At 51.3% G+C, this 21,146-nt stretch overlaps 1 protein-coding gene across 2 annotated transcripts in view; it reads right to left on the bottom strand.

The window, feature by feature from the left end:
• The window catches only part of KCND3 (potassium voltage-gated channel subfamily D member 3), a 231,573-nt gene extending 211,358 nt beyond the window's left edge, over window positions 1-20,215 (bottom strand). For both annotated transcript variants that reach the window (XM_019956828.2, XM_070785919.1), the window contains exons 1-2: window positions 19,940-20,215; window positions 11,879-13,056 (exon numbers count right to left, since the gene is read on the bottom strand). In XM_019956828.2, the coding sequence (XP_019812387.1) occupies window positions 11,879-12,984 (1,106 nt within the window). In that variant the 5' untranslated portion in view covers window positions 12,985-13,056; window positions 19,940-20,215. The remainder of the gene's footprint in view (window positions 1-11,878; window positions 13,057-19,939) is intronic.
• Window positions 20,216-21,146: the final 931 nt, after the last annotated feature.

Genomic DNA, 21,146 nt, shown 5'->3' with positions numbered 1-21,146 from the left:
TCCCACTTCCTCCTTTTTTTGTCTTCTCTCCTTTTCACCAATAAGTTCACTGCCTACTGCTGAATTCTGGCCCCATGCACGTGCTATCCCTTCTCTGTTGGACCAGACCAGCTTGGGTCCCTTAGATCCTGCTGGCCCCTTCTCCATGACTCTGATCTTTCCTTCATCGCCATCCTCCATCCACTCTTCACCACCAAGACCTATGCCAACAAGCACGAGAGCCTTTGGTGCCAGCACATTAGGAGGCTGGGAGGCACTGTTTCTTCCTCCCAGTCCCCAAAGCCTCTAGTGAAAATCTGGGTGGTTAATGACGGGTTAAGAGCAGACACTCGTTATACTGCACACAGAGCTCCAGCTTCTCCAGACACCAGCCATAGGCTCTGAGCGGGCTTTGGTTTTCTCAGTAACCTCACTCTCCTTTGGTTAAAAAGGGCTACATGAGGAAATCCATGTAAATGATTTATAGTCAGCACCAAACCCGGAACATCATAAAAGTTTGATAATATCAATTTTAGCTATTATTACTGTGGTTGTTGATGGTGATGAGGGACAGTGGTCCCTCACGTGTCAGGGTGAATCTGCTGCTACCTATTCAGTCTCCTCACCTTCCAGATAACAACCCTAAAGAGACTCGGACACAGCTCTTGAATCCTCATTTCTGTCCCAGGCCAGCCTCTCCCCGACTCCTAACCGTGGATGGAGCTCTCACTTTGGGAGACACTAGAGACACTGCGCCTTTACTCTCAAGGTGGGGTTCCTCATCTCTTCCTGGGTCAGGCTGATGGCCTCATTCCATTTCTCCTTACGAGCTTTATCACTTTTTTCCTACTTTTTAATTCAACTTTTCATTCTCATTTTATACATTGATTTGTCTCTCATCATCTGCTCCTACTAGAATTCCAGTCCCTCAGAATTTGCCTGTTCTGTTCATAAATACATCCTTAGCCCCAGCACACTGCCTGGCACATAGAGACCCACAATATTTACTGAATAAATGATAGAGTGAAGGAATGCATTTAACATTTCCACCACAATCTTCCAAGGACCAGCTTAAACATCACCTCTTTCAAGAAGTCTTCCCTGATTCCTGCCTCCTCCACTTTCCCTCCACTTTTCTGCCCTTTACTCAGAACTCTCACCTTATTAAATCCAGAAATATAGTTCTATGTGCACAAAAGACCCATGTTACTAGGCTGAGGCTTCTTACGAAGCAAAGACTCTAAACGAAATCAGAAGACCTTGTTTTGAATCTAGTAATGCTGCTACAGCGTGGGAGCTCAGGCAAGTTGCCTACACTCTCAACATCTCCTGCATGCATGCTAAGTCACTCAGTCATGCCCAACTATTTGCAACCCCATGGACTCTAGCTCTGTCCATGGGATTGTCCAGGCAAGAATACTGGAGTGGGCTGTCATGCTCTCCTCCAGGGGATCTTCCCGATGCAGGGATCAAACCCCTGTCTCCTGTATCTCCTGCCTTGGCAGGTGGGTTCTTTACTGCTAGTGCCACCTGGGCATCCCATATATAGGAAGCAAATTGAACACCCTCCTCCTAGGACTTAGTCCTCATCCCCTTTCTTTGGAACCCCTCATAGCAACTAGGACTGTGCTTTGCTCACAAAGATAGCTCAGTGCAAATTTGCTGAATTACTGAACCATCATTTTCCCCAGGTGCTTACCAAGAGCCCAAGAGAGATGTCTCCAAGACAGGGCAGGCCAGAGGACGTGCCCAGTGATGTCAGGAGTACGTCTGACGTTTCGCTCTAAGGAGGAGGGAATGAGTGGGACAAGCACTGTCTCTAGTGCTTAGAAACTCTGCCCAGGGGTCTGACGCTGCAAGGCCTGACAGTGTCACACCTGTGGAGGCTGTGCCATACAGACTCAGCACCCTCCGTGGCTGGGCAAGGGATGTTTGCTGGTCTGTGACTATTTAGACCCCAATCTCCCATCCACAAGCCAATGTAAGGGTTCTGTTCTTATTATATTTTAGCAAAGCTCATAAACCAATTTTGATTTCCTGGGTCAGTGCTGTTTATTTAATTATCATGGTAGGAGACTAAAAAGAAAACCTTGTTTTACTCAGAAAACCAATATGACCTTTTAGCTCCAGCAGAAACCTGGTACGAAAGGGAGCTTCTGCAGACCAAGGAGAGAGGCATGGGCCAAGCTGCACACAGTGGGCACCCGTACTCCTACGGGGGGCAGGTGCAGAGAATCAGGGCCCAGGGCAGGAAGGGGTTCCAGGTCCTCTCTTCATCCTTCCCTTCGTGTTTTCTTGGGCCATCTCACCTATTTTCCCTGCTTCAGATGATGATTTCAGAACCTGCTGCTTTAGCCCCCTTCTCCCTGTTCAGTTGCAGACCCACCTTTCCATCCGCCTGCCAGCTACTTCAAGGACACTCAGGGTTACCAGCAAACACTGCTGACCCACAGTCAAGCTCACGGTCTCTATCTTGCCCTTGACCTCCAGCCAACCTGTTCCTCCTGAATGTTTGTCTACTTGTCCACTCGTATGGTTCCAGAGTTACTTTGGACTTCACCTCCTCCTGGACGTTTATCTCTCCTTTTCCACCATGACTGCCCTAGGTCAGGCCTTCTTTACTTCTTCCCTGGATCTGTCTCCTGGCTAATGTCACAGTGTCCAAGGGCTCCCATCTAACATTCATCCAGAAGACACCTTCCTAGTCCGTGTGTCACAGGGACACATTTAGTGACTCCCTAATGTCTACCAAATAAATCCCTTAGCCTAATATTTTAGACCCTCATGTCTCTAGCAAACCTTTTGTTCCTGCTCACCTCCAGCCACACTCCGCATATACCCTAAACTAGCAAACCAGCACATTAGCTAAACTCTCCAAGTACCATACTCGTTTGCAATTTACTTGGAATTTCTGTTTCCACATATCAAAATCCTGCCTACTATTGTTGATTCAGCTGAAATGTCACCTCTCCATTAAGCTAATCACTCATTCATTGGCAAATACTTGTTAAGCTTTTCTTCTGTGTCAAACACTTTTTAATCATTTCAGGCCATGCCTTATCCTCTCTTGTACACTCAGAAACATATTCCAATCCTCTACTCTACTGTAAACTTCTTGGGGACAGTACTGAGGTGTCATTTCCATATCCCCAATACTGCCTAATAGGGTGCTTCACAGATAATAGGTGCTCAGTAATGTCTGTCGAACTGAATCGAGGTTTATGCTGTCCATGGTTTTGATATCATTTAGTTTAGTTGGACTCTCCTACGGTTTTTTTTTTTCTGTTTAAGTATGCGTGACCAGGAAGAAGTAAAAATAAACTAATGATACTTCTCAGCAGCTCCAAGCCTGTAATTATGGTTAACTCTCAGTTATCCACGCCATTGGAAAAGCAGCTTGGAGAGAATCCCACACCAGAAGCACAAAAACATGATTTCCATCAGTCTTTGACATGTATTGTATGATTTTCAAGGAGCTGATTTGCCTTGTTAATTTTGTTTGGCTGATCGGGTTGCTATTTGCGTTTATAGTCTTTGAATAATTGGCTGGGTAGCAGGGATGGAAGGGGAAGTGGAGGGCTGTGCTGGGGGTAGGAAGTCGGTTCAGAAGGAAATATCAGCTCTATACAACTTCAGAGGCAAGACTGGATGAAGTGACCATCACAGGCACTTGGGGTTTGTTGGCACGGCTCAGGGTTTGGCCAGTTTCTCTCAGATGAGTGCAAATGTAGAGCTGTCCCTGACCACTACCAGCCCACCCTGGGTCCAGAGTTGGATTTTGCTTAAAGATGATGTAAGTAAGTAAAGGTTCTGGGATGGAGGGAGGGCTGTGCTTCCAGTCTTGTTGGTAACAGGAGGGTGCCTCGCTGAGCTACTGGGAACCACTGGATGCAAATCAAAGAAAATGAGATTTGCAATTTTGCATCGATAGCTAGATAATGCAAGGGGGAAAGTTCCCCTCTTCTTCTTCTGAAGCAAACAAATATCACATGTGGTGATTCAGCAGCTGCATTCGTTGGGGAAAATTGATGCACATTTCATGTGTCAGGGAGCTGAATCCCAGAGAATGGAGCCAGCCTCCCAGAAAATGGTTTCTTTATATAGTTCCATCCATTTATTGTTTGATTGGACTTTCTGTATATTAAATTCAAGCTGTTCTGCCGCTCTTGGGTATTATGATGTGTTGGCTCGGTGGGAAATAATGAAGGTGATGGGATTTTACAGCATCGCATTACAAAGGAGGCGTCCCCAGTCCCATCCATCTCTCCATCAACTAGCTTGTGTGTGAGGTGGCACTTATATTAAAACGATTTTTCTGATTCAGTTTAATGACACTCATTCGAGTCCTGACACCCGGAATATGATTACATGAGCTAGATGCAATCTCCCTCCATCTAGCCATGGTCAGCAAAGGCTGAGTTCTCCTCCTTCCCCAGCCCCTCCCTTCCCACTTAGCCATCATTTGCATTGAGCTGGGTGGAGGGAAGTGGGGCTGGGGCGGGGGAGAAGGAAAAGGCTTACATTTTGGTCTGAGAAAAGCAGGCTGGGCAGAGGCAGGAGCACTGGCCTTGCCCTAGGGGTCACAATACATGTAAGTCTTTTGGCTGAGAACTTCGGATGCTTGAAGCGATTGTGGTAACTCCTTCATCCTCATCCCAAACAAGTCCCCTTTCAAAGCTGGCTTGAATTCACTACTATAGACTCCAAAAGAGATTGCTAAAAGCCTGGTTCTCACTTGCCAGAAAAGAAGAACTGACTTGGTCATCACAAAGGATGGACACTTAAGATGTGAGTAGATTGTCCATTTCCTGGAGGACAGTGGGAGAGGGACTCACAGACAAGTCTCTGCTCCTCTTCCTGCCTGGGAGAAGCTTCCAGCCACAAAGGTGTGTGGCCAAGAGCCCTGTGGGGACTGGGACAGGTGCTCCCTCCTGTGAGAGGAGGGTGAGAGAAACAAAAATCCCCCTGTGGTTACCAAGGGGTTCTGCCCCTCCCCTGGGGAGAGAGAGGGCCAGGCTGCCTTTTATTTACACTATTTTCAGGCAGAATAATTGCTGCTCCTCAGGAAGAATCATGTTTTTGTTTACACGTGTGTTTAAAGAGGGAAACCCAAACAAAACCAAACAGAGAGAGAGATTGATTTTAAGAGATTCCAGAAGAGAGCTGTGAAATGGGCATCAGCATGGAAATTCCCTCCAAAAATTGCTGTGATTTGAACAGCCGGATCGGAAGACGAATCTAATGTGGTGACCCTGGGGTGAAGAACCCCAAAGGCTGACATTCCACCTGTGGGAATTCATTTCTTCCTCCCCTGCAGCCCCAAAGTGCTCCCCCTGCCTGTGTCAGCAGCTACCAGAGCTGCTGCCTTTGAGACTGGCTGGTCCTTTTCAGTTTCTGAGCCAAGACTGCCCACACAGTGGTGAGCACCTTGGCAGGTGCTGGGGAAATTCTGCCTGGGTTGAAGGCAACTTCAGTCAAGTGCAGATGCTCCTGCTGATTGTCAGTCCAGCCCTGTTCTCAGATGGCCATGCTCTAGCTCAGCCTCAGAGGTCTGCCATCCGGTGCCGGAGTCTAGGAGCCACCCTGCAGGCCCTTTACGTATGCCTCTTCTTGTGAAATGCTTCTCCCAGCAGTGGAAGCCGTTAGGTCTCTGTCTTCCAGGCCAGTCCTCGGCCATGGGAGCTGGTGAAGCTTTCAGCTGGCAGGCTGGCCGCAGGACCAGCAAGGGTGTCCTGTGGCCTTGACTTTTGAACGTATGCAGAATCTCTCACTTCTCCCCTTTCCGATGCCACTACTAGATCCCAGCCACCCTCCTCTCTTGCTCAGATTGCTGTGGTAGCTTCTCTTCTTCAATGTATGCACTACCCATTGCCCAGATCCTTTCAAGTGAGTCAGATCTTTTCAAAACTCTCCAATGACTTCCCATTCCAAGCATATTCGTAAAAGGCAGAGGGCCAAGTCTCTGTGGTGACCACAGTGATTACGCGGGCCCTGCATGGGCTGCTTTGTGCTACCTGTCCCTGCTCTTGGGGCTGGACCATCAGCGCCTTCTAGCCCTTCCAAGAAAAGCGCACCAAGGCCCCTCCTGCCTGATGGCCTTTGTGTTTGTTGTTCCCTCTGCCTGGAATGTTCTTCCCCAAGAAACCCACATTCCAGGTTCTGCTCAAATTCAGCCTTAACTGAGAGGCTTGTCTTGACCTCCCCACATAAAATAGCAGCTCTCCCTTGCTGCATCCCCTCTCACACTTGGCATCCCCAATTTATCACATCATGCTTTATTTTTCTCTGCAGCATGCATTACTTCCTGATTGCCTATATGTAGGTATGTATCCATCTATCTCTTTACTGTCTGGTTTTCTCCACTAGAATGTAAGCCCCACAAGATCAGGGGCTGTTTCCTTTGCTGCTGTATCCCCAGGGCCTAATAGCTACTCAAGTATCTGTTGAATAAATAACTGAATGGAAGGAAATGTGATGGGTAGGGGGGGCTTATCTATGGCACCCTTTCTGCTCCTCGCTGGCCATGGAGTCTGGGCAAGGAGCCTGGCAAAGCAGCCAATACTGAAATACATGGGTTGAAACCTCCCTTGCAAGAAAGCCCCAACCCTGCTAGGCTGACATCAGAACTAGAGAATTCCCTGCTTGGCCTCCTCATTTCCACCCACCCACAAACATCCTGTTAGACAGGACCATATCACTAACAGTGAGATAGCGCTTTCACTGGTTCTTACAATGGGTAGGAGATAGTTAACAAGTGAGAAAATTGAAGATGGGTAAGCCAGAGTACACAGCTGTTTGGTTGAACAGATAGATACTGAAGCCTAGTACATGTCAGGTCCTGTGCTAGATATAGATCATAAAGTGATCTTTGAAGCAGATACCTGCCCTTGAGAAACTCATATTCTGGGGAAAAGACATAAAAACAAAGTTAATGACATGTGGCAACTGGCAAGAAAGATGCATGGCAGAGCACGTGGGAAGCCTTCCTGGAGGAGACAATGTGGGCTGTTTTGTAGGATGACAGGAGTTAGCCAGACAGAGCAGAGTGAGGGGTAGTCTCTGGAGGGATGGGAAGAATGTGAATAAAAGCCTCTTTTCTGACCCTGCTCTTCCCACCCTCTCTTGTTTTGGTTCAAAACAAGAGAAATGAGTCTCATTCATTCTGTCTGTACTTTACATAGGGCTGATGAGCAATCATGGTGCCTGTGCATTCTCAGAGCCTATGATGCTGGCTGACATGCAGTAGACACTCAGTAAATGTTGAATGAATGAATGATTCCTTGTTGGGATGCAGGTCTCCACTCTCTCTTAGGAATTTCAGCACCAGAGAACTATTGGTTAAGAAATGTCAAACCAAGAGAAGATCCTGAGGTCATTTATTCCCAGTAATTACCCTATAATCAGATCCCCCAGGCAGGGACCCACCACCATCTAGATGGGCACTGTTTGGCCAACACCCCACTCCAAGGCCCTTGGAAGGTGGGAGGAGGGTTGGTGGACTCCCCAGAGGCAGTGGATGATGGTACAGCCAGAATTTCAGGAACTGAAGGGTTAACGAAACCCACCTCTGGTTGGTTCCACTGGGGGTGCCTGATCAAGCACCCCATTCTGTGGAGTGCCCATATTGATCTCCCAGGCCTGGCTCCCAGTCTCTGAAACCTCAGGCAGGCCCCTTCCAGGATTAGACTTTAAAGGGAAATGCAAATTACCTGGAGGCTGCTTTGTGCTTGGAAGAAGTAAAAATCGATTCTGTTTTCGTTAAAGTGATTTTTGGACACTGTCAAAAGCTCTCTCATCTCAGAGCACGGGGTGACAGATAGGCTGCCGGTCTCAATTACATAACCAAGCCAACCAGGCGGCATCGGGCCATCTCATTAGAGTGACACTGCTCCATGCCCTTCCCAAGCCCAATTCCCCCTCCCTAAGATGTCCAAGAGCACTTTATCCCTTCCAGGCCTGGAGCTGGCCCTCGATGGCCCTTGTGGATGCTTGTTCACAAAGCTTCCTTCCCCTCTGCCCCAAGCCCCACGTGAGCTTCACCCATGGACTGGCTCAGGCAGTCTGCCCAGTGGTGATGTCAAGCAAAGTCAAACAAAATGAAGAGGGAAAATCTGCTTTGAAAAAGTCTATGATAATAATACATTCCCAAACTAGAGGTGCTGGTCTTATTTAATATTGGGAGCGCTGTGTTATCCCTTCCCTCTGTTAACTGCGATAATTGAGGATTTATTTTATTTATAGCATCAATTATGAGCACAGAAATTAATCCTTTAGTGGTGAACTTGGAAGCTCAACTGTCAAGGGGGCACCAGGGAACCCTGGCCTGGGCAAAGGTGTCTTCCCCACCAGCATGGGAGGTGGCCAAGGAAAGCCATCCTCCAGCATTGGTGGCGGCTGGGTTGTTATTGTTCTGTGTGCTCAAGATATTCTGAGAAATTAAATAAATGGGAATAATTGGCTCCAGGAGATCCCTCCCTGGAGGACACCTGAGTAACTCATCAGCGGGTCCTAGGAAAGCAGGCAGAGCCAGGAAGAGCAAACTCCTTCACGCAACACATCGACCCTCGACTAGTCAGTCAGCAAAGGCACACAGACTGTAAATAGGAAGCCTGGGAAGGTTTGGGTGGGAAGGGTCTGGAAACAGGAAGAAGTAGGTGTCTGCCAGGGACTGTTGGGAGCAACCAGAGAGAATGTGGAATGTGGCAGAACACTGGCCCTCGGCATTGCATGACCACTTGGGGTTCAAACACCAGCAAAGAGTAAGCAAAGACAGGCTTTCTGGAATGATCCAACAAGCTTACAAGTAGCCAATGAATGTGCTCAGGACAGAGAGCAGCCAGATGAGAGGAACAGTTTCCAGGATAGGGTGGGTAAGACCTCCAATAAGAGCAAGAAGACCCTCCACAGCGTCGCAGATCATCCCAGCGAGGGGGGACCACACATCAGGTGATTGCTGCCCTGCTCCCTCCCTGGGGCCAGGGCTGGGGGAGATACAAATCTTGGTCCACCCTAGAGAAAGTACAGGTGGGTCTGGAAGGGACTGAGGACATTATCAGACCAAGCACATGGAAAAGAAGCCCCATTCTCATTGACTCACCCATTTAAGAGTTTTGCCAAATACCTGTTGTTTAGAGTCAAGCAGCGAGCCGGGCGATGGTTCTCACCGCCAACTCCGGTCAAAATCAAGCAGCCCGATCCACCTGACACTGGTCAGGGTGGACAGGAAGAAAAAGCCTGCTTTCCCATCACTTAACGGAGGTTAAGCAAGACATGACTAAAGGCTTCATTTTTGCTTGTGAGTTTTTCCTCCCTAAGGCTAGACATCTTGCTGCTTGAGGAAGGGAAGGGTGAGGAGCTTGCAGGGCCCGAAGTCGGGGCCGGGGAGGGGAGGGTAGTCTGGGTCTTCCTACGCAGGAGTCCTCACTCTCTGGCAGTCCTCTTGCTCTGCCCCTCCCTCACCTCCCAAAAGAAAATGTGAGGCCATGACTGTCCACCCCCTGACGCTAGACTTGACCTTGATCTACACAGCGAAGGCTAAAGGAAATCACTGGTCTCCCCAGTGACAGTAAATAGATTTTGCAGTGAAAGCAGCCATTAATTTCCCAGGCAGAACTTAAACTGGCCAGAAGAAAATGTTTTATATATTCATAAATTCCCTGTGTGCCTAGTGAGGTGCCTGTAGTCCTCACCACGCTGACACTTTCTTAAATAGAGATAGGACTAGAATAGATTATGACACCCTGAGGCCATTAAAAAGAAAAGCTCTGAAGGGCTGATTTCCACCTACAGGCCCTGATGTTAAGGGAACAAGTAGAGTGGGAAATGAAAAGAGAAAGGGCCCTGGAGACAACCAGCCTGGTATTTGAAAAGCGGCGCTGCCCCTCAGCAGCTATGTGACTACAGATATTTACTTAACCTCTCTGAGCCTCGCCTGCTGCATCTTCAAAGTTGTGTGGAATTTTTCCTACCTTGCAAGGCTGTTGTGAAGACTTAAAGAGATAACATATGCAAAGTGCTCAGCACACTGCTGACACATAGTAGACACACATATGCTGTTATGCTAATAATAAAAAGTAACAGGCAGGTGGCCGTTCAAGTTTCCATTGATCTCTGAAATGGCCCCATTTTAACTCTGACACTCATCCGTCTGCCCTGTTTTCTCCCCATGGCAGTCCTGAGGCATCACTGGTGTCATGAGTCCCATCAAGGGGCACTTAAGGGTTTTGGACAGTCAGAATGTAGCCATGGAGGTCCTGGCCATGGAAAAGTCCCCTTCAGGAAAGCAAAGGGATGGCCAGGTTAGCAGAGAAACAGCAAATGTGCCTCCTTCTCCTAACACAGGGCCAGCTCTCCAGCCCATCTTATCCCTAAATATCCCACGAGGCCAGGAAGCCACATCTACTCCCTGAGTCAAGAGAGACAAGGTCAAATGACCAGACATCCTTGCCCACTTTGGGTGGGAGCAGTTAGTGGGAGCCTGCATGTGTGTTGAAGAGGAAGGAAAGGGCAAGGTGGCCTCTGCCCGATGAATGGAATGCCCCCTGTCAAATGTGGCCTTCACAAATGGACAGCAACACCCCTCGCTCTCCCCCTTGCTCCTCCCTTCTGTGTGGCAGAATGACAAATGTAATCATTTTAAAAGGTCCTGTCACCTGCTCAGTCATTCCCAATAAGCACTATGGAAAAACCGATACCAGCGCCACAGGGTTTCAGCCAGGGGGAAAAAAAAAAAAAAATCGAATCACCAGGACGCCACCAACTGAATTGTCAAACACCAAATAAAAAGCTTCATGAATTCTCCATCAGCAATATAACGCTTCCTGGCCTAAGCAAATACAGCCCCAGTGTATGAATTGTGAAGGGATTTTGCTTGAGCCTCAATGACTTCCCACAGCTGAAGCAGCAGCCCCTAAGAAATACACATCTCCATGAAGCTGCCTTCGCTGGCTCTAATCCTGTTAGGGTGAAGACTGTAATCTGCTTCCTGAGTGAGACCCCCCCCCCCAATCCTCTGATGGAAAGCTTCATATCCCAGCACCATAAATATATTTTGGTGATCTCAACAGGAGAGGGGACCCTGGGGAGATGGAAGAGACAGAGTCACCCGTGACCTCACTGAGCACCTTTCCCTCCCACTGATGATATTGTTGTTACTGTGTCTGACCACATGATCCATCAGACCATCTCACCATCACCCAGGTAGGCTGAAGGATCATTCATTCTCACAGAGTCAGACTAAGAAAGCAAAACTACTGCTTCTTCAGTGAGAAAAAAAAAAAACAAATCAGGTGCCCCACTTTGCAGAAAACCCAAGTTCAGAGTCACTTAGAGAAAGTCTACTCAGAGCTCCTGAGCCCTTGAGCATTTGTGGCAGCAAAAAAGAAAAATAAGGCAGAAGAGAAAACAGCCTGCAAATATACTACAAAGGAGAAATGCAGGGAGGCTCCAAAAAGAGAGTTCTAGGGTCTTCTGTTAATGGAAATCTGTACCCTCTTGACCACTCTCATTGAACTTCTTATAGCATTCTTCCTTCCTGCTGCCCTCTTTTCCTCTTCAAGGCAGCCCTTGCAAGCTCAGGTGCATATAAGAATACAGCAGTCTCCACTCACTCCTCCCCCACCACACACACATACACAGAATGCATGGCTGAAAAAAGACATGGTGACAATTTTCCGTGTTTTGTAAAATATATACCCTACTCCTAAAAGAAAACTCAATTCAGAGCATTCATCAGCCCCAAACAAATCATTTTGGTGCCTTCCACTTCTGATTAGCAACTTCCCTTGCTCCTACAACTTGGGGAAGTGACGCCAACCTTCTGTGTCCAGCTCTGATACCATCCACAGTGTCCCCGTCAATCCAACCTCCGCCCTTCTCCAGGACAACAGCTCCGACTTACCCCAGTGTTGTCATGGTGACGATGGTGTACCAAAACGAGGCGGGGATGCTTGTGAACTTGCTGGCGGAGGAGCCCTTCTCGGCGTAAAACATCACAGTGGCAAAGATGATGATGGCCATGGTGAGGGAGAAGAGGAGGAAGCCGAGCTCCGAGGCACAGCTCTTCAGGGTGTAGCCCAGGATCCGCAAGCCCTGGGAGTGGCGCGAGAACTTGAAGATCCTGAAGACGCGGAAGACCCGGAGCGTGACGAAGGCGCCTGACACGTCCTCGTTGTTGGTCATGACGAGGCCGATGTAATAGGGCATGATGGCCACCACGTCGATGATACTCATCACGCTGCGGATGAAGCGGTAGCGGCTGGGCGCCGCGAAAAGCCGGAGGAGGTACTCCACCGTGAAGATCATGACGCAGGCTGTGTCCAGGCAAAAGAAGGCCACGGAGTAGCGCTCGCCGCACGGCAGCTCCTTGCTCCCGGGCACCGTGCCGCACGGCACCGTCTCCACCACGTTGGTGATGACCGAGACGGCGATGAAGAAGCCAGTCACGTAGTAGAAGACCAAGGCCAGTGTGCTGGTGTGCGGGTTCTCGAAGGCCCGCCACATGGTCTGGCGGAAGCTGAGCGAGGGCATGGACTCCTGGTTGTTCTCCGAGTCGTTGTCGTCCATGAGCCGCTCGGCGTTCTCCCTCTTGCGGTCCTTGTACTCCTCGTAGCAGCAGTCACCGATGATCTCGGGCAGAATGCCGTAGAAAGCCAGCTCGTCGTCGTAGGCGGAGATGCACTCGTAGCGCGGGTAGTGCAGTTTGCCAGTGCGGTAGAAGTTGAGGACGCAGCGGAACACTTCTGGGTCTCGGTCGAAGAAGTACTCCTTGGTGTCCTCGTTGAAGAAGAACTCCTTCTCCGTGCTGCCCAGCAGTGTGTCTGGGTAGCGCTCCAGCGTGGTCCGCCACGTCTGGAACCTCCGCCCGCTCACATTGAGGACAATCAGTTCATCCTGCCGCTTGTTCTTGTCGGCCGGGGCTAGGGGCATGGGGCAGTTGGCCACTGGCATCCACCCGATGGCCGCAGCCCGCGCGAAGGGCAGCCAGGCTGCGACTCCGGCCGCCATGGTGACTCCAGCTCCTGGGCGGCCACTGCTCTGCCACGCGGCACACCAGCTTGGAAGTTAGTTCAGCAACCCCTGGAGACAGAAGGAGAAAGCAGAGAACCCGTGAGTCCCCTGTCTGCCCCTGGAGGGTAGATGGGATACAGGGAAGGGTCATCAGGAAGTGAAACAGCAAACGTCTGGAAGGGAAATGAATGGAACTGAAGTCCCCACCAAAGAGAGGAGACTTGATTCACACCCGGTCTTGCAGCAATGTGGGATCACCAGATGTTGTTGACTGCCTGACAAATTGTCAAGTTCCAAGAGGGCTCAGGAGCACTTGGAGGGAAAACCTCTTTAGCAGAAAGATCTGAGAAGATGTGGGTAATAATCAGCTCCAAAAGGTTATGGTGTTATTACGAATTTAAATTGGGAGAGGGTAAACGAGTTCTCATTAAATGAATTTAAAAGTGGGATAAACATGCTAATTTTTATTTCTCTCTTCACCCACAAGGGCAATCAGGAATGGGGCATGGAGGGGGGAGATCAGGGAAACACATTCTTTCCACTCCTCACTGGTGAGGAGGCTGGGGCTGCCTAGGACTCTGGAAAATTCTCTGAGATGCCAGAACTTGGTGGAGTTCTGTCCCCAAGTTCCATGGCGAAGGCTGACCCTGGTGGCGTGCTACCCTCTGGGACATTCAGCTGGGACATTTGGCAACCTCATGTCCAGTCACGCTCTCAGAGCCATAATAGAAAGATGTGGGAGAGGCTGGGAGGCTAGGGTTCCTCCCCCACCTTGTAAAGGACTCTTGGATTCTTGGTTCACCTGCCTTCCAAGCATTGTCCTTCTTCCTCCCAGAGGAAGCTGATCCACACTTACTGCCATCTCCAGACTCCTCGCCTCCCGTCTCCATCTGCCCACCATCCCTAACTCCCTCAGGTTATATAACAATACCCTTTCCCATGCCAGCCTCTTTCACCTGGCCCCACTCCACCCTCAGAGGTTCTTCCAGAGCTGGGCCACCTCGGCCCTTCACTCACCGCTCTCTGAACCGGGCTGTGTACACACTTCCCCATCACCTGCATGGATGGAGGGAACAGTGGCATGGAGAATTATATTTGGCTTTGGGAAACAGATTTACCTTCTCGAGTCTGGCTTTTTAAAGACGGTAGTGAAATGAGTCTGCAATCCCCAAATGTATACCATCTGTGGGGAGACACGTGGTGACACAGAAACACACGGAACAGCAACAGGGAATTGTTTGGGGTTGACACGCTCATTTTCCCAGATCCTAAACTGATCTCACAGAGCCAATCCTGACTCAGAATTCTTTGGACCCTCTGGAATTCAGCTGGTTTAAATAAATGAGGCAGAAGCTGAGTCTCGTAGGGAGATTTGATCTCATCTTTCCTTGTAACCCTGTTTGCTTCTCCTGACTCCCAACTCTGCCAAGTTTTCCAGATTTCTCCCTCCTCTCATTCCTGAGCCACCCCTGGACTCTGCCACCTGGAGATCTCTGAAACTGGACAGGTGGAAGCTGGGTCTACCACCTTGCAAAAAGCTGGTCTTCACCTTTTGCTCACAGCATCCTTAACCCCCAGCCTGTCACCTTGGCCATCTTCCTTACTACTGCACCCAAAGATGCAAATAATTGCCAAATAATGAGACAGCAGGTCTCTGCCCGCATAAGGCCTCGCTTCCCTGAGTCCTCTTTCCCATTTGTCTGTTTGTCTCTCATTCCTCCAACCCCCATTTCTCCTGTTCCAAGTAAATCCATCCTGCTCAGGTTAATTTCCCTAAAGCAAGATCTTCCCATTGCCTACCAAATCAAGTCTGAACTCTTTGGACTGGCATTCTGGCATTTTCACAAATGGATCCTGGTTTATCATTCCAGCCCCATGTCCAGGCACCTATCCTAGATCCTAGATGGGCTCATGCATAGTCCTTGGGGGTCTGTCTGTGGGCACTCTTCCTTCTGTTGGGACTATGCTTCCCCTTCACCCAGCTCTCCTATTAGAATCTCCCCTGTGCCTTGCTCTCTCTCTGATGCGTCTTCCTCTCCCCACGCTGAAAGTCTCTCCTCCTTTGGGCTCTTGGCACTCTGTTTGCTCCTCTTCCCTAGCACCTATCATCCTCTCGCCTGGGTTACAGACACTCTCCACGAGTCTTATCATCATGGCCAACAGTAATTGAGCGCTGACTTTATGCCAGGCACTGCACTGTCTCCAATGGATCAGCTCATGTAATCCTCCCAGCAACCCTAGGAAAAAGAGGTCTGAAATTCAGCAGTTGGCCAGCTGGAAGGGGGAAGGACAGGGACAACAGCCCTGGACAGGCAGTCTGACCCCACACCACATGCCCTGAGATCCTGCTTCTCAAGGTCTTCCTGTAAGAAGAATATTACGTGATGTTTACTGAGGGCTGACTGCCAGCCAGCACAGTGTCACATGCTTACATGGCATGGACCACTTCAATCCACCCTAGCAACACCCACAGGGGGCAGACGCCACCATTGTCCGCATTTTGCAGATGAGGAAAATGAAGCATGAGGAGGTATAACTGGCTGAAGGATGTAATGATTAGGCAGGGAGATTTAAACCTGGGCCGTCTCAATGTGGAGTTCGAGGGGATAGCCAGGCCTCTTCCCTGCTTTCCCCATCCCACACGAAGCTCCTTAAGGGTAAAGGCCATGATGCTTCTATCTTTACATGACAAGTCAGGAGGTAACATAGTAGGTGCCCAACCTACCGATGATCCCCAAAGGTGGGCACAATAAAGGACAGGTGGGAATCCAGATTATATAGATGCCAATTGTAATCCATCGATTTTATTCCACACCATCAGGGCTTTTAAGGCTGGGCATTCTCTCTCCACTCAGTAAACTCTGAAGACAGATCTAAATAAAATGAACCCAATTTAAGTGCCTCTGACTCACTGTAGCTCTGTGTTTTCCCAAGGAGCCGACCTCTACCTCAGTTTCCCCTCTGCGTGCTAAGGAGCATGTTCACAGGACTTTCTGCTTCCTCAGAAAGGGAGGTTGATTCAGGTGCCACAGAAGACATCGGGAATGACAGTGACATTCCCTCTAAATGTCACCAGTCAGAGAATAGAAAAACAGCGCGGGCCTGATGAGCTCTTGATTACGGGAACTGAGGAAAGAACAGGGGGATCATTTACCCACGGCAATGAGTAATCCACATACCGCTGACAGAAGACTGGGGAACACATCCCATGTATTTTATATCTTTCTTCAAGAAATGTACCCTTTTAACTCCCTGTATTTCCTTTAGGCTACTAGGAGAATCTGTAGTCCCTAAGCACACACTTAGCCAGGTTTTCTGAGGAGCAAGAGAAGTTTGGGAAGAAAGCCTGCAGTTTAAAGACTGGTCACAAGATAATTCCAATTCAGATTTAGCTAACATTTATTGATCACTGACTATGCAGTAGGCACTGATTTAAGCACTTTTTGCAGCAACAGTTAATTAATCCCACAAAAATCCTATGACATGGGCATTTATGCTGACAAGCTTCAGGAAAGGAGCTGAGACTCCTTCAAAGTGACTATGTTCTGTGTATATAGGAGGTGACGATTTTCCAATAGGCTACTGATCAGTTGGTGCTAGTAGTAAAGAACCGGCCTGCTGGTGCAGGAGACATGAGAGACACTGGTTCGATCCCTGAGTGGGGAAGAGCCCCTGGAGGAGGAAATGGCAACCCACTCCAGTATTCCTGCCTGGAGAATCCCATGGACAGAGGAGCCTGGCAGGCTGCAATCCATAGGGTTGCAAAGAGACACAACTGAAGTGACATAGCATGGCAGCATGGCATGGCAGCTCACTGCCAAATGACTTCCTTAACCTAGGTGTAACCAAATACCGAAGGTCCTTTGGGAGAGAGCAGGATGCAGGCTCTGCCCACCCTGTCCCCAGGCAGCAGAAAGCATGGGGTCTGGAAGGCCCAGCACTCCCGTTCTAATTCTCACCTGAACTTGTGAAAGCAAGCCATCATTATCCTCTGGGCCTCACAAGCCTCGTCTGTCAAACGAGATAACTGGACAAGAAAGTGACAAGGAGATCTCTAGCACAAACAATCCTTGATTCTACTGGATCCAGGACATCAAGCCTGTAGCTCAGGTCTCACCAAGAGCTCTTCCTCATGGTGTCCCCTGCAAAGCAAGCAGTAGAGCCTCTGGGTTTGTTGCTGAGGGGACAGAGTTAATCTGAGCCTCCTTTTAACAGAGGCACTTCTGGGAATTTCTGATGAGGCTGGTGCCCAGAAAGGGCCACACAACCTGCATTGCTTAGAACTCAAGGCAATCAAAGGCCCAGTTCATTCATAGAACCCCTGGCTACACCCCTGGAGGGAAAAGGGGCCTGGGCTCCAGACCCTGGGCCCTGGACCTCTGACTCTTAACATCCTTGCTTTATCCCAGGATGGAGCTAAGAAAGGTAGGAACTTGGGGGATTCCTGTGGCAAAGAGTAAGAGACCACAGAACCAGCAGGTACCCCTCTAATACTCTGCTTGGGCCAGGTATGCAGTTGTATACCCTGAGAGAGTGGAGCCCTCCCACTTCCATTCTGCCAGTGCTGTTTCACCCTGACTCCCAAGCCTCACTCCCTGGTACCTGCTGCTGCCAAGCTGAATCCCATCACTTTACCCTCCCCTCCTCATACCGATCTCCTCTTCTCCAAAGTCTCTGGGTATTTTACAAACTACTCTCAGATGAATAATTGAGAACTGGGGAAGGAAGAACAGTCCCTCTCTATCTATCATAAAAGCCTCTGGTCCCACAGTCAAACTTTTATCCCATGTATTAAACCAGGACAATCTTCCCAAAGAAGGCCAGGCTGTCTCCGAAGCTTCAAGCCCTGTCCCCTTGGTAAAAGGTACCAAAATGGGAGGAATCACCCTATTGTTACTTCTGTGTGTGAGAGAGAGAGTTTGTTTGGAAGTGGAGGAAAAGTGTCCCATGCCTGTGGCCATGCCAGCCATCCCCTCCATACAACCCTGCAGGCTTTACCCAGCTCAAGCAGGGCTTCTCCAAGACTCTCACCACAACACTCGCCCCCTGACAGGCACCAACGCCTCCTGGAGCCGACCTGGGTATGAATTCTTGCAACAGGCACCACAGTGCGGCCCCATTTCCAGCCAATAGCACTGCACAGGCCTCAAATGCCAAGGTTTTACTAGGACGTGGACGCCTTACAAATGAAAAATCTGAAGCTATTTTTGTTTTTGGCAGAAGAGTTTGACAGTGGGAAAGATGGGGGTGGGGGGAGGATGAGGAAGAGACATTTGAAACAGGTGAGTGCTGAAATGACACAGGCGGGGAAGAAAAAAATCCTAGAAAAGGGAAACGTTCCCCCTGCTGTAAACAGGCAGCCCTGTTAGCCAGCTTCTGTGGCAGAGATAGAGGGCCCAACGTGCGCAAAGTGAGCAGACCACCTGTCCTGGGGACTGACACTTAACCCAAGCACAGGCACAAGGCAATGAAAACAGCATGTCACCAAGGGCTACCCTTCAGTGACCTCGACAGACTACTGGGTATGGAGAATCTCTTGAAACTTTTACTTTCCATCATTTTTCACTCAGCCCAGAATGGAGCCAGTCTGGGAGCCGAGGGTCCTGACAACCTAGAGGGCATTCTCCTGTGCCCCCAGGGTTTGGGTAAGCAGCCGTGAAATTGGTAGGGTGCCGAGATAGGGATCCTTGGGATGCAGGCCTGGGACACACACAGAGATCCTCTTCTCCCGCAGTGCCTCTCCTAGGCTGGCCAGGGCACTTTTCTGAACTCTTGATTTTTTTCTCCAGCCTCTTCAACAGTGAAAGGGAGCAAGCCGCTAATCGTACTTCCTCTGGGGGTCCCTTGTGTACTTGCATTTTGTTGCTTTCCAGTAGAGACAGGGGAAAATAAACACGTCTATTCCAGCCCCTGTGCCAACATGTCCACATGGGAAAAAGGTACACATGCTTTGCGTGCAATTCCTGCTGGCCCAGGCCCCCTTTCTACAGACATTAAATATCCGGGTTCCCTTGAAGTGATGGTAAATAAGGCATAAATTTAACCATCTCTGTTACATTCATGCAAAATACCATCACGAACCACATAGAACCAGGTCTTGAAAAGATTGCCTAGTACCTAGGATCGGGAGAAAGTTCAGGCGCCCTCTCCCAAGAAATATAACCGAGCCTTCTCTTCGCTATAAGATTCCAGGTTCAGAACCTCTGCCTGTTGCTGACATATCACCGCTGCCCGGGATAAAAGCAGAACATCTTGGACTCGATTCAAATGTCAACACTAAGCAAGTGCAGGAATTTAGTTGATTCTAGGTAACTTCTCTGCCCAGTCCCTTCCGCACCTCATTCCTAGTGTAAACATCTCGCAAAGTGAGTCTTTCCAACGGCCTCCCCCCCGGCCACTCTGGCGCCTGGTGTTGCTCAGAGACCCTTCCCAGAGCTCGCCGAGGGCAAGCGGCGTCGGGCAGGACCAGATGTGCGGGCCTCCAGGCTATGGGAGGCACACCGCCCGATCGCCCGGCTGAAGAACTTTGTAAAGCGCCCCAAACTGCTCCCCGCTTCCACCCTCAGCCATTTCTCTCCTTCTCCCCTCAGAAGGAGCGAGGGACCGAGCGAGCCGCCGCCACCTGCCGCCGGATCCCGGGGCGCTGCCTCTGGCACCCCGGAGGGAAGGCAGGCCAATGGAAGGAGGGCAGAGGTTCACACCCCCACCTCCAAACCTCACAGCGCCTAGCTGCCCGGAGGTGGCTCCGCAGCCCGCGGGAACCGACGCCTCCGGGCCGGCTGCCTTGCTCCCCCACGGCGCCAGCCCCACCCCCAATCCTTCCGGCGCCCCAGCGCCCACCCACCCGGGTGCGGGAGTGGGAGGGTGCCGCGTGGGCAGCCGGAGCAACAGGCGTGGGAGCAGCGCTGAGCGCGCTTCCTGGCTCCAAAAGGCTCGGTCGCGTCCCTCTTACCTTCAGCGAAGCAAGCCCCGGGCCCCGCACCCCGCGCCCCGCGCGCGCTAGGAAGCTGCCGCCGGGAGCCGGGGGCCGCGGAGGCGCAGAGCACCCAGCAGCGCGGGGAAGCGCCCAGCGGCCGCCGCTCGCACCGCTCCTCCTCGCGAGCCAAGTCTCTCCTTCCCTTCTTCGCTCCGTCCGTTCGTGCGTCCGTCTGTCCGTGGGGCCCTCCCTCCCCAGTCGCCGCCGCCGCGGCCGCCGTCGCTCCAGCCCCGGCTCGGCAGCGCGTCCCCTCCCCGCCTCGCCGCTCCGCTCGCGGGCTCGCGGGCTCGCGGGCTCCCTCGCTCGCGCCCTGCCCCCGCCGCTGCCGGCGCCGCGCGGAGCGGAGCCCGGCGGGCCACCGGCTGCCTGGCGAGGTCCCTCTCCCGAAGGGGGAGGCGATGGGGGCGCGGCGCGGGCGGGGCGGAGAGGAGAGTCCGGGGGAGGCGGCGAGGCTGCGCCCTTGCCTCCCGACAGATCCCCGGCGACCGAGCGGCTCCAGGCCGGGCCCGAGAGCGCGGAGGGAGAGACGAGGAGGACCCGGAGGCTCGCCGCGGGAGGGTGCCCAGGGCGAGGGCGTGCTAGGGGGAGTGACTCCCCGCGCGAGGGTGTGTGTGTGTGCTGTGTGTGTGTGTATGTGTGTGTAGAGGGGCGCGCGCGTGAGCCAGGGTGGGGGGCAGGGAGACAAGGCAGAGCCTGGTGCGTCTCCCCGGGCCAGTGGAGGAATCCTAGGATGTGTCTGGAGGTGGCGGAGTGTGCCGACGCGGGTGTGGGCGCGTGTGCCAGCGAGGGTGGGCACGGGGGTGAGCGTGGCAAGGTGAGCTCGGCCTGGGCGTGGAGGCGGAGCGGGGAGTAGGCGTGAGTGTGAGCTCGGAGGCGTGTGTGCTGGGGACTCGGGGAGAGGTGACAGGGAGCGTCAGTGTGTGCGCGCGTGGGGTGTGTGTGGACCCAGCTGGGTGTCTGTTTCTCGCCGACTGTCCACGCGGCATCAGCACTTGCCTGCGGCCGAGCCCTGCCACCTGGGGAGGTGGAGCCCGTCACCGCGCAAGCTTCGTAGCTCGCCGCGGCCGTGAGCTTGATGTGCCGGGGCTGGAGAGGTCCCGGGGGGACACACAATGCCCTTGCCCCACGTAAGAGCCGCTCTTCTTCCGGAGCGCAAGGGGCACGACCCGAAGGTAGGGATTCG

Source organism: Bos indicus, chromosome 3 (assembly GCF_029378745.1).
Source record: "Bos indicus isolate NIAB-ARS_2022 breed Sahiwal x Tharparkar chromosome 3, NIAB-ARS_B.indTharparkar_mat_pri_1.0, whole genome shotgun sequence".
NCBI classification, from domain to species: Eukaryota; Metazoa; Chordata; class Mammalia; order Artiodactyla; family Bovidae; genus Bos; species Bos indicus.
Note: the sequence above shows the minus strand (reverse complement) of the source record. Positions and strands in the feature narration are given on the sequence as shown.